This window comes from Astyanax mexicanus, chromosome 1 (assembly GCF_023375975.1).
Source record: "Astyanax mexicanus isolate ESR-SI-001 chromosome 1, AstMex3_surface, whole genome shotgun sequence".
Classification (NCBI taxonomy): Eukaryota; Metazoa; Chordata; class Actinopteri; order Characiformes; family Acestrorhamphidae; genus Astyanax; species Astyanax mexicanus.
Window position 1 is genome coordinate 96,283,578 of NC_064408.1, and position 16,908 is coordinate 96,300,485.

Consider the following 16,908-nt stretch of genomic DNA (forward strand, 5'->3'; position numbering starts at 1 on the left):
GTGCACACCTAAAGCAGCACTTTATTCCCTTATCCTTATCTCGAGTGGTGAAGGGCGATCTCTTAATTAATCCACTCAAACTGTCACGCCCCCAGCAGGTAAGTGACAGCTGCCTCTCTCTGCTTCAGGCCTGTTTAAACAGATGGAATAGCAGAACGGTTCACACAGCAATTCACTGTGGAATGACCAACTTATAATTATATACTTATTTTCAATATATACCAGTGCTGGACAGTGCATTGAATTAATTAGAGTAATGCTATTTTCAAAAGTGAGGTAATCGAGTTTGTACATCATGACATATAGAACCTACCAGAGGGCATCACAGTAGTTTAGGCTTGTGTTTCTGCCCAGAAACATGTAAAAAATACTGATGTGACAGTGAATAAAATGTACAAGAATTGCCAATATATACAGCACTGGAAGAAAATAAAAGACCACTTAAAAATGATGAGTTTATTTGATTTTGCCAAATTGAAAACCCCTGGAATATAATCAAGACGATGATGGATGATCACAAGCCATCAAACCAAGCTGAACTGCTTGGATTTTTGCACCAGGAGTGGCATGAAATTATTCAAAAGCAGTGTGTAAGACTGGTGAAGGAGAACATGCCAATATGCAAGAAAACCAGGGTTATTCCACCAAATATTGATTTCTGAATTTTCTGAATATAAACTTGTTTTCTTTGCATTATTTGAGGTCTGAAAGCTCTGCATCTTTTTTGTTATTTCAGCCATTTCTCATTTTAATTTTTTCTCTGAATTTAATATATAACAATATCAACAAAACATATTTGGACAGTGACTTAATTTGACTTTTTGACTTAAAACTGATAAATAAAATGTATGGATTACACCCATGCTTTACACAGTCCCTCAGTTTCAACTACAAACATTCTCAAAAGTTCATGACTACCGATAAACAGTTTTGCAACCTGATGTGGCCTAGTCCCTCATTATGTCAGGGAAGAAAGGAAGCTGTCACGTATGTAAGCTGCTTCTGGGAAATTTCAAGATGAGGTCTAAATAAATATCCAGGCAAGTTAGGAAGGCAATTGTTACAAAAAAATAAACAAAAGATTCCCGTTAGAGAGAGAAGAAATGTGGAGTGACTCAATCAAAAATTTGGTACATTCTCAATAAGAAAGAATAAACCAGAGGGCATAGCAATACCTAAGCACAAAAGTCCAGTCATTTTAGACTGCTATTAACCATGTATAAGCCTGAACAGTCCTTGGGAAATGTGAAAGCAGAATATATTTCAGTACGGAGAAGAATTGCATTACTTGAAACATACCACACCATCTGTCAAACATGGTGGTGGGAGTATTACTGCATTGTAATATATGACTGTCAATGGTCATGGGTCAGTCACTAGTGTTTACGAAGGGTATGGCCGTTATTAGAAATCTGAATCTGGAACTATTCAGATTCAATATTCAAATGGACAATGGGCCAACCATATGGAAAAGCAACCGAAGAGCTTCTTAAAGCAAAGATATAAAATGTTGTTAAAAGGCTGAGTCACCTGACCTCAGCCCAATTTAGCTCACTTTTTACTTACTGAAGAGAAACTAAGAGCAGTAAGACCTACAAACAAGAAGCACTGAAGGCTGCAGTAAAGGCCTGGCAAAGCCTCTCAAGGGAGGAAACTCAGCATTTGTTGATGTCAAGGAGATTCAGACTTCAAGCAGTCATTGACTGCAGATAATTTTATTAATAGTCAATTACATTTGTCCAATAAGTTTGGTCCTCTGAAAATGGAATGGCTGTTTAACTAAATGGATGATATAGTATGTTTTTTTTAGTTTTTTTTTTTTTAGATTTAGAATTAAATCTGCACATACAAAAAAAAAAATTCCTTAAGATATAAGAAAACACCTTTTTAACTTTAATTCAAAGTAGTTTTGGTACATTGCTATTGGTCCAGTCCCTATAAAATGTAGACACAATCTAAAAGCATGTGACCATTTCAAATTAGGGAGAAGTTAACAAGAACCAGGTGATGTGATAGGTATCATATGCCGTATTTACGATTTAACTTATTGCAATATATTGCGGTACTGTAAGTAAGGCGATATGATTTTTTTTATTACAAGTATTACTTTTTAGGAAAACACAATTGTGCTATTATCCACTCTTCACTGTTATTCATAAAATATGAGTAAAAGAAAAATGACAAGCGATGTCTGTTCAAATGTCTTTTTTCACCCTGACCGGTTGTTGTGACTCAAATCTCTATCTTGCTTTGGCTCTCTATCGCTCTCTCTCTCCCTCCACACATTCCCCACTTTCACACATCAGATAGAACACATCACCATCAGCATGACTTTAACGGGCACCGATTCGGTTTACTGAACTGATTCTACATTCAATTTACAGATTCCCTGATTGACATATGAATCTTCTTATCTCCAGATAATATAATGACTGTTCCGTTCAGGGAATTAGTCTAAGGTCCACTACTCCTACTCAGTAATATAGTCTGACTCATCTAAGTGCAGGACTGGCAAACAGCAGCGAAAAACTGTCCACACGCCACAGAGAGAAAATGTGAAAGGTTCTTAATACAAAACACTACAGTAATTTGTGTTACGATAACGGGATTAAATTGTGGAAGGTCATTACTCAAGTTTTTGGACACATTTTCAGCCCTGTAACACAGACATATCAACTGTGTAAATGTACAGATAACAGGCCTAGCTAGCTCTTTTTTCCCAGATATTAATTTAATTATTATTAATTTAACATTAATTGGTGATGTTATGCCAAAACATTAAATCTCTATTTTCTGTGTTTAATTTTAAGACATATTTGATTTTGATTTTGGTTTTTTTTTCGTACTGGGTTAAAATAAATAAATCCTAATAAATAGACAGAAAAAAAAACTATAAAATGACTTGGCCTAAATTGCTATTTTTTCAATACACATCAGTTTATTTTGTTATTGTAATTACACTGATTTTCATTGAAATGCAATAAGATTTAATCCTTATGTAAAGATAGATTTTGGAGATTTGACATTTTATTGATTGATATATTTCTGAGAATAGAAATCTAGCTTTTAATCAGTTTAATCAGTTTAGTGTTTAACACTAAAAGACAACAGCAAGCAAAAAATCAGCTTGGGAACTCCCATACCTGTGTAAGTTTGGAGGTGTTAACTTGTGTGGTGGTCTGTGTGCTCATGGCAATGCGAAAAATGATCGAATTAAGAATACAAGCGAGGTCTGCTGACAGTGGATGCCAGATGGATCAGAAATTCCATCTAATTTGATTTTACAGGCATTTAACATTCCTCAATCTGCAATGTTGTGTGTGTACTAGGAATACACCATTGAAGGCATTACCACTCACAGTATACAGTGCAATCAGTGGGTGGTAATGACCGTGACGAGCGATGTCTGGTTAGAACTGTCCGTGCGAACAGACAAGCAACTTTGGCAGAAATAACATCCACATTCAGTGCAGGAGACCGCACACACATTCCACAGGTTAGTGCGGCATTCTTTAGCTTCGATACAACATGATAACTAGTTCCTGTCCCATGATGTTTTGACATGTCGTTTGATGTTTTGACAAGGTTACTAACTTTCTCCCTCCTCTGGTCTCTACTGCGCAGACTCTGGTCTCTGAATCGCCAAAATGGCGGAAGATTTTGGCTTCATTTTCATAGAATGAATGGGAACGGCGACACAGCGTCCATCTTTATATACAGTCTATGGTCATAGTAATATAATACAGGAAATTGACAAATCCTGCACCTAACAGCTGGGGTTATGCATAGGGCTCAGCCAGGATCTACTACTCACTCAACTAACAACAATAGCAAAACCACCACAATCTGATACTGGCTCGACAAGAATCCAGAAGCACAGCCTAACACTATGTTCATGGTCCATTGCCTCAACTGCCAAGTAACAGACCTACCAAAAAATAACCTATGAACACATAGAATCCCTCCTTAATCTAAGCTCACTTCCTTTAACTATGGCAACAACACACTTACCTAAGCACAATCACACACAATAAATCACATTATAAGTTGCGTGAGCAGAACACAGCAACCACTACCATCTGATACTGGCTCGACAAGAATCCAGAAGCATAGCGAACTATGTTCATGGTCCGTGCCTCAACTGCCAAGTACTCAGACGTCTACAAAAACTCATGAGACAAATTATTACAAGAGCAGGACCACACCAATCCCCTTCATCCAAACTTTAACACAAACTTCAGTGCAAGCTCTTCTCAGGGGTCATCAGGCAGGCACCTTCCTTCGTCAGTGTTTCGCTGAATTAGGCCCACGACACCTCCAGAAGGCTCAACAGTGAAGTCTGGCGTCCCAGACCCACCCCCCTCCAAGCTTGCTGTAGAAGCACAAACTCACTCCCTTCCCCACACAGCCTCAGCCCTTCTGAACCACAACCACTGACTAGATCTTTCAGCTACATCTAACAACTCCAACACAAACTTCAGTGCAAGCTCTTCTCAGGGGTCATCAGGTAGGCACCTTCCTTCGTCAGTGTTTCGCTGAATTAGGCCCACGACACCTCCAGAAGGCTCAACAGTGAAGTCTGGCGTCCCAGACCCACCCCCCTCCAAGCTTGCTGTAGAAGCACAAACTCACTCCCTTCCCCACACAGCCTCAGCCCTTCTGAACCACAACCACTGACTAGATCTTTCAGCTACATCTGACAACTCCTTCACTACAGTCCTTAGCACACGACCTCTAATTCCGAATTCAGACAGCAGTCTTGTGGCAGACTTCGCAACAAAGCCTCTAGTACCTACCTCTACCGGTCTAATATACGCTTGCCACCCACGCTCTCTCACCTCAGCCACCAAGTCTGTATACTTCAGCCTTTTCCTTTCATAAGCTCCATCTACCTCGTCTTCAAACGGAACAGTCAGCTCTATAAAATACACTATCCGCTTACTTTCAGAGTACAACACTACATCCGGCCTCAAGGTTGTAACCAGAATGCACTCTGGGATCTGCAGTTTACTACCTACATCCACTAATAACTTCCAATCTCGTGCATTGGCCCACTTATCATAACTGATAACCCTGCAAAAAAAATCATCCATCCACAGAAAACATGTATGGATGACCTTGCTGATTTGTTAGCAGGGAAGAAGCATCAAAACTTACTTATATGTTTAAACACAGCAAACTGGTTAGGGTTAAATCAACAATTAACAATATAGTAAGTGAGTGAGTGTGAATGATTGAGTGAGAGTGTAAGTGAACAAGTCAGTGAGTGAGTGAGCAAGTCAGTGAGGGGGTGAATGTGAGAGTGATTGAGTGAGTGTGAGTAAGTGAGCGAGTCAGTGAGTGTGTGAATGAGTGAGTGACTGTGAGTGAGTGAAACAATGCGTGCAAGTCAGTGAGTGAGTGAGTGAACGAGTATAAGTGAACAAGTCAGTGAGTGAGTGAACAAGTATAAGTGAACAAGTCAGTGATTGAGTGAGTGAACGAGTATAAGTGAACAAGTCAGTGAGTAAGTGAATGAGTATAAGTGAACAAGTGAGTGAGTGAGTGAGTGAACGAGTATAAGTGAACAAGTCAGTAAGTGAGTGAGTGAACGAGTATAAGTGAACAAGTCAGTGAGTGAGTGAATGAGTATAAGTGAACAAGTCAGTGAGTGAGTGCGAGAACGAGTATAAGTAAACAAGTCAGTAGTGAGTGAATGAGTGTGAGTGAACAAGTCAGTGAGTGAATGAGTGTGAGTGAACAAGTCAGTGAGTGAACGAGTATAAGTGAACAAGTCAGTGAGTGAGTGAACGAGTATAAGTGAACAAGTCAGTGAGTGAGTGAACGAGTATAAGTGAACAAGTCAGTGAGTGAGTGAGTGAACGAGTATAAGTGAACAAGTCAGTGAGTGAGTGAGTGAACGAGTATAAGTGAACAAGTCAGTAGTGAGTGAATGAGTGTGAGTGAACAAGTGAGTGAGTGAACGAGTATAAGTCAACAAGTCAGTGAGTGAGTGTGAGTGAGTGAGTAGTCAGTGAGTGAATGAGTATGAATAAACAAGTCTTAACTAAGGTAAAACGCTAACAGATGTACTGCAGTTACTGAGACTGCCTATATCAAGCTTTAATTTAAAAACATTTTTTAAAAGAAAATCTGAAAACTATTTGGGGAAAAAACTCTATCAGTCCCTATTCATTTTGGTGATTCTCTTTAGCGCCCTCTAGTGTCCAGTACCCTCACAACACACATTCTATTCCAGTGGTCTCCAGCCCTCCTTATAGAGAGCTCCATAAGCCTGCAGGTTTGTAACCTACCACACTCAGACAGTCTAGGCCTTTCTGAAGGCATCAGTGCGGGACAGGCGGGTATAACGTTATATCGAGTTGAGCTCTTCATGAGGAGGGTCTGAGACACTGCTCTCCTCTTTCTGAGCGCAGTAATGACTAGTCATGTCCAGCAGCAGCGGGAGAAATGCGGCACTGCAGCGCCCCCTGTCCGCGCGCTGTCCGCTCCGGCCGCGGAGCACAGCCTGTCATTGGAGCCGCCGACACGAAACGACGCGAGAGCTGTGAGATAGAGGAGCGCTGTGAGCGAGTCGGTGCGGGTCCGGCTGTGGATGAAGGGTGTTTCAGATGAACAGGCCGCTTGTTCTGCGCTGTGAATCGTTGTGTGTGTGTGTGTGTGTGTGTGGTTGTGTTATTAAGTGCGCGCGCTGCATGTGCACTGAGCGAAACGCACGCACACGCACGCTCACACACGCACTGCGCTTTCCAGAAACACGCATTCAAATGCTAGTTAGCGCTGGAAACGCTGCCCCCGGCCACACACACCCCCTCTGCCCCCCGTGTCGGGTCTCCTACCTCCCTCGCTGTGGATCTTCTTCGATCTCCGGTGAAAATACATCCTCGCCGGGGTGGCGGAGGGCATGGCCCGCCCGCGCGCGCGCTCAGGAGTAACACGGCCGGACCGAGGGCTCGAGCCCCGCTGACAGCAGCGGCGGCAGCACCATCGTCGCCGGCGTTCCGGTGATTTAGCTACAGATTTGGTGGGTCAAAGCCTCGTGAACGCGCTCTCCGCTCTCCTCTCAGAACAGCCTGTGCGCGCTCCCGTCGCGAATCCTATGACGTTACGTCAGTCCAAGCCCCGCCCACCGTGACTGCGAGGCTGCTCACACTGAGCTTTACAGCAAAACCGGATTAAAGCACAGCAGCGACCCAGCACAGATCAGAGATCATTACATTACATTTGGCAGACGCTTTTGTCCAAAGCGACTTACAATATTGAAGTGCAAATAATAGAAGAGGTTAAGTACAAAAATAATAGAAGTTAAAAATAAAGCATTACTGCTATTATTATCATTATCAGCACCACTTATCTAATACGTTATGTTAGCAGTAATGTATCCACAATAGTATGTTCAATGTTGTGGTAGCAGATGAATGTATAGCTAATTTAATAATCTGTTAATTGTTTTTAAATTATATTTTTATTTATTTATTAAGTCATGGATCATACATTTTATTTAATATTTTTAACAGACATTTTTCACTAACTTTGCTAGATTTCCAAGAAGATTTCCCATTGTTTAGTCATGTTTTTTTAACTGTGTAAGATTTAGACAGTAGTAGAGAACAGTTGGGAGTGTACAATGTTGCATTTAGCAACTGCATCATTATTTAATCATATAATACTTTTTTGCATTTGATTTATATTAATTATTATTATAATTTTCATAATCTCTGTCAAGACTATTATTATTATTGTTGTTGTAATTATTACATTTCAGATAAAAGAGATGTTAATTTCCTTGCTGATGATTTGATTCACGCTTTTAAGCAGGAAATTCACAAAACTGTATAGGACACTGACCGCCGCGCAGCAGAAGTGATGACCCACTGATACAGCGCATTACCCAAACACCAGCACAGCTGCAGCAAGCTGCATTCTTTAACAGCAGTAAAACTTTTAACACGTTTAGATTGTTCCATTTTTTTCTTTTCTTTTTTGCCTTTTTATTGTTCTTTTACTCAAATTTATTTGATATGGAATTATTTTAATTCTGACCTTTGTGTATTAATTTATTTTACATTTTCAATCCTACAGCATAGTTTATTTGTCTGTATATATGATTTAGGTGGATTTAGAATCGATTTCTAACACAGTCATAAAATACATAGCATATTTATATAATGTATCAGCTTCAAAATCTGCAAAAACAAAGGATGTTGGCTAAAATCAGAAGTGTACCAATTTACATAATTCATGTTTTTTACTTCAATACATTTCTTAATATAATACATCACTATGTGTCTTAGCATATCAGTGCATTATATCAGATGGTGATAGCATGCTAGCTTGTGGTTAAAGTGTTTGATCAGCTGCTTTCTGAGGCAAGGATTAAACCTATTTTTGGACTGCTGAGCATTCCTTTCAAAGCAGAAACTGGTCTAATACTAGGGCGAGTCCTATAAATAAGAAATCATCTTTACAAAGCATGGAGTGAAATACTTTTCTAACACAAAATGACCCAAAAACAAAATTAAATTTCTCAAAAAAAATTTTTGCTCCCTTTTTGTTTCTGCTTTAACTCAAATTTGACTAAATCTAAACCTGAATATAGTTCATTGTTACTCCCTCGCCTTTAAATATGTACATCAATATATCTGATTTTTTTATCATATTAGATTGAAATGTGTAAACCATTAAGGGCACATCTTCCAAATGGTGACGCTGGAAGCTCAGCTAATTTCAGCAGCAGCTCTGGAGAAGAACGAGTGCAGCACATTAATACAGGCATAACAAACCTCGCATTTAATGTCATTGTTAAGGAGCAAAGAAGAAAACCAATTTGCTTATTTTATTACATAGTAACAGAATACATATTCTTCTTAACTGTTTTAGCATCACATTAGAACATAATAATACATAGTCATATTTCAATGTTGTCATTTCTCATCTCATTAAATAGGAACTAAATAATTCGTTCTGGACTTGGCCAAAGACCCCTCACACTCTCTGCTGAACATTCAGACAAATAAAGACCACTCTGTCACATTCTCAGACACACACAACTCTCAAAGCATACACACAGAACCCAAACACACAGGCCATCACACACACACTCACAAAATATAAGCATATTCCACTGTCTGCACACAAAAAGTGAAGGAAATTGATTGACTTTTCCTAACATTTCCTTAAAACAGAGACACTGAAGTCTACCTGAAACTGAAACTGAAAGTGAATCTGAAAAAACGTACCGATTTACCACATTAGGAAGAAATGAGCCACTACTTCATAGAGAAAATTCACTTATTTTTCATCTTCACTGCAGAATTAAACAGTTAAAGAATTTAGAGTGGTTAGGATGTGAAAAACTACATTAGAGAAACTTTCAGAATCCCAATTCTTCACAGAATCAGACGTCTTAACATTGTTTTAGGATTGATTTCCCATAAACCTTTGTCCTGAAGTATTTAAAAAAATGCAGGGTAAACTGTAAATCTTTTTTTGTAATTTACACAGTTTCAATGACAAATTTTGGATAAGACAAACGTACAAATTTAGCTAGGACAATGATCCCACCCAATTAGCTGCTGATGTGTTCGAATGACCTTTTTTAGAACCTATTTTAAGCTGTATATTTTTATGTTGCAGGCTTGTTCCCATCCCCATCACACTATTAAACAAAGCTGCAAGTTTCTCTATAATGGATCAATTCACATCACACCACTCTGAATTCCTTTGTTTATGCAGAAAATCAGTTAAATGCCCTGAGTGGTGACCAAACAGCACTGTATGTATCCTGCCCGCTTCACACAGAGTAAATTCTTTTAGGATAAGAATAGCCTTAATGACAATCATCGTTCTCTAAATGTCTAAATTCAAATTGCTTGTTATCAGTATCCCCTATTTGCAATTCACATTTTTTAAATTAACAAAAAGTGTGCAGACAACTTTTAATAGGGGTCAATGTTTAATGCGCCACCTTGTTTACAGGTGTACTCCAGAGCATTTTCCAACCAGGTTCAGTGGGTGATTCTTTTCAGCCATCTTCACCAAGTGATTTGACAAATAATTTGACCTTGGGCGCAGTTCTTACTGTGTATGGACAGTATATTCCCAGCAACAGGCAGAAATTTAACAAAACTTTGTTTGTGAAACAATGTAAAGGGCTTATTATTAATAAAAAATAATAATAATGAAAGGACCTGGAAGACAAGGCCATAAGACTGAAACAATTGCACCAAAAACACCTCTAAAATGTCAACAGCAAGGGCTGGGTAAAGAGCTTAAACACCCAATATGCAGAAAGCATAATAATTAAGACTGAGTAAACTAGTAAAAAGGGAGTGGGTTTGAAAACAACCCACTAGGGTCTTACAAATAAAATATCTTCACTATCAAGTCGTTCAGTACCCTTCCACTCCTTTTCAAATCATTGCACAACCTGTTTAGAAGTCTGGCCCATGACAGGCCATAACCATTACCGTACGGGGCTGCTCCTACAAATGCTTCATTTAAAAAAATGCTTAATTGATTATCACTCATCACTAAATATTGTGACCATTGTTTCTGGCTGATACGGTGTTCATAAGCAGGTGAAAACAAAACAAATCAATCATGCACTCAATGGGTCAGACAATACAATAGTTAAATAATTCAATCTGCGTGTGCGTGTGTATCACCACACCTTTGCACCAGAAATGTAAATGACATTCAAACTGAGTCCAGCATAAGCCCATTTCTTCGTAATATGCATGTATGTAGTGTTTGTTAAGTGGCTCGTTACTATTTCAATTGATCATAAAAAAAAAACATGAACTCACAAAGACTGCAATGGCTAAAACATATAGAATCAATTAGAGCAGAGATCAGTCATCAGGCTAACTAGCACACTCTGAATGAAAATGTTCTTAAAAGAACGTTATCCAATGTTAAGAGCTTTAAAATGGAAGATTCCGCCATAAGAGCATTAAAACAAAGGACTCGGCTGCAAGCGCTTAAAAACTAAAGTTCGCTCTTAAAACAAATTTACAGGAGGAGCATCCTACTGTGTCTCATTCCAAACCCCCAAAACACAGGCATTCGTATATTTACATGTCCTCAGAGTCTTGGGTTCAGAGGTCGGTCTGTAAAATCCATTTTTTGTGAAGCCACAAAACTCAAAAGGAAAACTGAAAGCGAGACGGATTAGCTGTTGCTAACACTGATTCATCACAGTAAATGTCTGTTAATGTGACCCTGAAGCACAATGTGGTTGGGGGCAGGGGGTCACGCAAAGGAGACCAAGTGGACTGAGGAAGAAAGCGATAAAAGAGCTGAAAATAAAAGTCTAAAAAAATAAAGCTTTGTAAGTTATCTGTGTTGTTTCTTCTTCTTTTGGTTCTACGTTCAGCTGAATACAGTGGGTCTCGACAGATGAAAACATTGATTGAAGCGCTACATTTGTGGTCGGAAGCTTAAATACACTCATCATGAATATGAAATTCATGGCAAACTTGAAAAACTAGTTTCTGGGACAATCAATGAAAGACAAATTTTGCTCATGGCATTCATGTCCATTATGAGAGCATGTAAACGTCTAACCACAACTGTAAGTACAGGTGCCACCAACGACGGAGAATAGAGTCAGTCAATGAATTGGCCGGTGAGGGTTACTGTAAAGGGAGGGTGAGGACAGGGATAGAAAGCGGCCTGCCGTCAGTCTTGGTGTCCAGACAGAATGGGTTGCCTGCAGATGGGGCAGGTGTTGTTTTCTGAGAGCCAGCGATCGATGCAGTGGATGTGGAACTCGTGGGCGCAGGGCAGGCTGCGCAGCTTGTTGCCCTGGGCATACTCGTTGATGCAGACGCTGCAGGCCCGCCCCTGCTCGCCCTCCAGGCTGGCCTGGCCATAGGTGCGTGTGGCCAGATTGTCGATTTGCTCTTTGGTGAGGCCTCGTGGGTGCTCGTCGTCCTCCTCGTCGTTCAGCAGGAAGAAATGGGCAAGCCTCAGAATGGGCAGCGTGCCGTTTTCCACCAGGTTGTTGGTGTCTCGGCCACTGGGCCGAACGTCACCCCCGTTTGATCTCTGTCCCACCTCTCCTGGAGACCCACCTTCTCTTTCTGTCTCTGGCCCCTGGTGGCCTGGCACTCCTTCGTTCCCCTGGGCTCCGGGGGAATGGCCTCCAGTCTGGCCAGGGGCTGCACTTTCAGAATCTGCTTCAGTCTCCATCAGTGAACTCAGCTCTCCAAATCCAGTCATGATCTGTCTCAGGATAGAGCGCAGAGCGGTGGAGCTGGGCTCCCCCAGACCAGTCTCAGATATGCGCCGCAGAGGGATGCGGATGGTGCTGACGTAAGTGCGTATTCCTGCCCGCTCTGAGCGGGATATGGTGCGCCGAAAGCCGCCACTGTCACTCTCAAAGGTGACCGTGTTCTCAGCAGCGCGGGCTCTGGAACGCGTGCGGCTGGCTATACTGTCCCTGTCACGGTTCTCTCCAGGCCGGATTCGCCGCACCTGCAGGTCTAGCATGATGGTGGGATGGCGTCTTGCCCCACTTCCAGCTCCTCCTCCTGCTGCTGCAGCATTCTGAGCAGTTGCCTCACCCTCCTCCGTGGGTGGAGCAGGGTCTGTAGAGGCCGTCGCAGAAACAGCCTCAACGGCAGCCTCGCCTGTCTCCATTGCAACAGTCATGCTTCCGTCGGATTCTAGTGCAACAGGTGTGCCCCTGCTGGGGGAGGGGCTAGAGCTGGGGGCAGGGTTTCGGTCCAAAGGGGAGCGGCTACGGCGTGAGGACCGCGGCAGGCCACCAGATCCAGCCACCCTGCGCACACGGCCACGTGAACGAGTCCTGCTTGTACGAGCCTCCCGGCCAGCCACTGCCCCCTGCAGGGCAGACACAGACACAGTGTCTGGACACTCTGGGACTTCAGGAGCATCCTGCCCCTCGCTGTTTCCAGTCGAAGGAGCCGGGGCCTGTGCCAGACCCAAAACATTACCACCATTATTATCACTATCCTGGCTCTGGTGCTGAGAAGTGGGTGGGGGCTGTGGAGGAGGAGGCGGGGCCGGGTGGGGGAGAACAAGATTCCTTCTTAAAGCCGTGTACGGAGTCTGAGAGAGGAGAGGAGGGGTTATGGGCGGAGTCGTGCTGCTGCGAGTGCGCCGTGCCTGGGCCCTCCGCCCCAGCGTGGGCCTGGCTGTGGAGTAAGGGGCAGGGTGCTGGGTCGTATAGGGAACGGGCCTCTGTGGCGCACGTATAGAAGCAGAAGGCCGTGGAGACGGGGGAACAGGAAGGTCGGCAGGGTCTGGCACGTCGCTGTGCTCCCCTGGCTCAGGCTGCTCATGATTGATGTTGATTTCAAGGCTGAAACGAAACTCGCCACTGTTGGGGTTCGTGCGACTGACAGCACGCCACGTCTGGTTGCCGCTCTGACCACTACGGGTGGCATTTCCCGTGCGACGGAATGTGTTCAACCACTCCAGAAGAGAGTCACCATTGGCACTCTCTGTCCCAGGCTCGGCAGCACCTGAAATAAAAATAGAAAAGAGGATATTTTTGGCCTAAATAATGGGCTGTTAGGCCAGATCAGTGAAACAATCAATGATTTAAGCCCAAAGTTCAAAAGTGCTGCAAGTAATGATTATTTCTATCATAAATCAAGCGTTATTTACCAAAGCATTTTTAACATGGCCTATTTTTCACTAATTATTTCAGTGCTGCCACAAAACCCAATACATGCATTCTGAACCCTGCTCCAGCCCTCCCTGAATCCTCTGAACTCACCACTGCTGCCCTCCTGTCCTGTTTCACTGTTCTGTAGGTGTGCTTCAGGGCGGGGCTGGGAAGACACGCGCTCCTTAGCTCCATCCAGACGCTGCCTCAGCTCCTCAGCTGTAACCTCACCTAGAGTAAAGGAGATAAAAAGCACAATCTACATTTTTGCCTGTGCATCAATTAAAATTATGTCTCAGGCAGATGAGGCCCTATAAAAAGGTTCTCAGAGGCTACTTTAAAATAGTGTACTTCTTGGTGTGAGATCGTTGATTGCTAAATATGCCTCTACTATACACAAAAATGTCTTTTCGTGTATAGTAGAGGCATATTTAGCAAGTTCACAGTCTTTAAAAGTTACTGAACTAAGAGAAACAGTCATTTGTCAGCCAGCCACTATCGCCTTTGTTTGCAGTTGTGTCGTGAATAATAAGCCTGGATGGCTGTTTAGCGACAAATACAGGTTACATTTGACATCATTTCTAAATAAAGCAAGGTTTTAACACTGCTGATATAATGAGTTACATTAAATGAGTGCTCAAGCAAGACATTTTAAATACTGTGCCAATGTGTGTGTGTGTGTGAATGAGGTTACCAGGCGTGCCCAGCAGGTTGCTGTCTCTCATCAGCCGATACTCCTCCTCGCTCAGCTCGTTGATGAAGTGATAGTATGCCTCCTCCCGCCGAAGACGCTCAGCCTGACGGCGACGCTCATCTCGCCCGCCGGGAGGGTCCATCACCATGAAAACCGCTGTTTTTCAACAGTCCCACAAACAGAAGGGTTCAACATTAGAGCTGCAAGCCTATGTGCACTTACCTGCTTATTGCTGCTGATACAATGACCTCAAGACCATAACAAAAATGAACATCATTAAAGGTGCGATTACAAATGCCAGTATGTGAACTGCAAAATGACCATTATAAAAAAAAAATTTATGATGATAAGATCATAAAGAGCTCTATATTAATCTCTAAATAATGAAGAGAAGGTAATCATAGAATGATGACCCAAAGCACACTCGCTCAGAGGCTTTTCAACCCTAATAGCAAAACAAACTGTTTATGTATGCTTAAAGTACTTTCATAAGATCAATTAGACTGATTAAAATAAAAAAATACAAATGAAAGACAAAAGCTGACTGTCCTGCAGGACCACTGAGCAGAGCAGGTCTAAAAAAAATAGGCTAGAAGCATAGACATGAGACAGCAAAAATCACATTAAACGCACGCACTGCTGTCAGAAAACATGAAGTGACACCTTGATTAATTAACAAGACAACAGAGCTCCTTAATATCTCACACAGCAACCACTTGAAGGATGGCACCACTAGGTTAAATGAGTTAAATAAATAAAATAAATGCATACCAACATATACCAATCTCTCTGGATTTGCTCTAAACAACACATCTTTAAAGCTTGTTTGTAACAGGCTTTAAATATGTGGCCACCCTAACGACAGTAACACAATAACGCGAAAATTAACAATATATACGTAAATAAACCGCTGCCCTTTCTACACCAGCACCTCTGCTGTCTCTGACTATGGAGCTATATAACCTAACACAGTAGGCCAAGGCGAAGAATGTAAAGCAAGCAGAGCGACACGCTGACGTAGCCAGCGCAGCAGCCAATCAACAAGTCGATAGCGATGACTGGCACTTCGAATGCCCAATCAGAGCTGCCCGAAGGCGGTACGTGACTAAGAAAAGTCGGGCACCGTGTGAGCGTTTCTAACCGAGGCACAATGAAGAAGCCCCGACTTCTCTTTAAAACGTTATTAAAATCACACTTCACATGCAGCAATAACACGTGGCCACGTTATAGTACGACATGCGCAGACGAGGCCGAACAGCGAGCTGTCATTCTGTCTGCGCAGCCGGTTCTGCTGGTGTCGACAGATAGCCGCCGTGCTAATAACCAACAGCTAACCAAAAAGCGGGTTTGACAACCGATTAGACAGCAGACAGGTCCCGCCACGAACACACAGCTAAACACACCAACAACAACCCGGCCGCTTTCAGCGAAAGAGAGCCGCGGAGACACACATAAACCCGCCAGTCTAGTACCTGAAACAGCAGCGATAATATGGACGAGTCCTCTCTTTTTCCTCTTCGCTCTGATTACAATGTAGAGCTAAGATGGGACCAACGGAGCCACACACACTCGCGTCCGGCCGGCTACCTGACGCGCTGCACACACGTTCCTGTTCACAAGCACCCCCTCTTCTTCACCCCACACCCACTCACCCCAAACATTTTTTTTTTCATTTAATTATTTCAATTATTTATTTAAGAAAGACATTACTAGTTTTAATATTTAGTGGGCTCTTCAACTATAAAGACATTGGTCTTTTATTGTACATATATTGTATTATATAGTCTTCCTTACACTTATTTATAAGATTACTGGATCACAATGTTTCCCTTACATTTATTACTGTATCATACTGCTTCTATATTACTAGAATTTATGTACAATTACAGTAAAAGTAGTTACATTACAACACTGTACATCTGCAATATTCAACTGGCAATTTGAGTTTTTGTTGTACATATATTGGATCATACCATTTTCCTTACATTTTTTACTGAGATTACTAGATCACAGTTATTTCTGGAATTACTGTAAATTTGCAATATCCAACTGGGAAAAAATATTTTGTTGCACTGTGTATATATGCATATATGTATTATTATTATGATTTATTTTTAGTTCTTTAAAATCACAGTAAAATATTTTCCATTCGTATAGTGGAAATATACTAGAAATATAACTAGAAATGCCAGTAATTTTCTCTACATTTTTAAAGTATTTTAAAGCGTAGACAGGCACATCGCATATGTATTTGCTGCTAAAGCCTGAAATTGGTGCAAACATACTTTATAGCAAATATTTTTTATAATATTCCAATAAAATGTATATTGTCTAAAATTACTCATCTTTCTTTGTTGTTTTTTCTTTCACCTTTTCTATAATGTTGTCCTTCTAAATCTTAGCTAACACATAGCTGTGTGAGATTGGGACCAGGGTGTCTCTTGGTGTCAGTGCCAAACAAAGGCCATTGTTTTTTCTGAGTGAAGATCGTTGAAGAGGACGTGGAGTGTAGCTTTATACAGAGACTACACTCGAATGCTTAAGTAGCGAACGCAAGTTTAAGACGCAAAATAGT

The 16,908-nt window shown here is 41.7% G+C and overlaps 2 protein-coding genes across 4 annotated transcripts in view; both read right to left on the minus strand.

Annotated features, from left to right (window-relative positions):
- The window catches only part of atp8a2 (ATPase phospholipid transporting 8A2), a 112,440-nt gene extending 105,355 nt beyond the window's left edge, over nt 1-7,085 (minus strand). Inside the window, exon 1 of one of the 2 annotated variants that reach the window (XM_022682716.2) lies at nt 6,840-7,085. In XM_022682716.2, the coding sequence (XP_022538437.2) occupies nt 6,840-6,906 (67 nt within the window). In that variant the 5' untranslated portion in view covers nt 6,907-7,085. The remainder of the gene's footprint in view (nt 1-6,839) is intronic. The other variant, XM_022682721.2, reaches the window with a different exon arrangement.
- A 2,447-nt stretch (nt 7,086-9,532) lies between these two features.
- Nucleotides 9,533-15,914, minus strand: rnf6 (ring finger protein (C3H2C3 type) 6). Of its 2 annotated transcripts, XM_007249007.3 has the most exons (4): nt 15,806-15,914; nt 14,334-14,489; nt 13,751-13,870; nt 9,533-13,493 (listed from the first exon to the last, which is right to left on the minus strand). In XM_007249007.3, the coding sequence occupies exons 2-4, from the start codon at nt 14,479-14,481 to the stop codon at nt 11,683-11,685; spliced, it is 2,079 nt and encodes a 692-aa protein (XP_007249069.2). In that variant the 5' UTR covers nt 14,482-14,489; nt 15,806-15,914; the 3' UTR covers nt 9,533-11,682. The 2 variants fall into 2 exon arrangements, with proteins under 2 accessions (XP_007249069.2, XP_015461241.2); XM_015605755.3 differs by lacking the exon at nt 15,806-15,914 and having other exon boundaries at nt 14,334-15,798.
- Nucleotides 15,915-16,908: the final 994 nt, after the last annotated feature.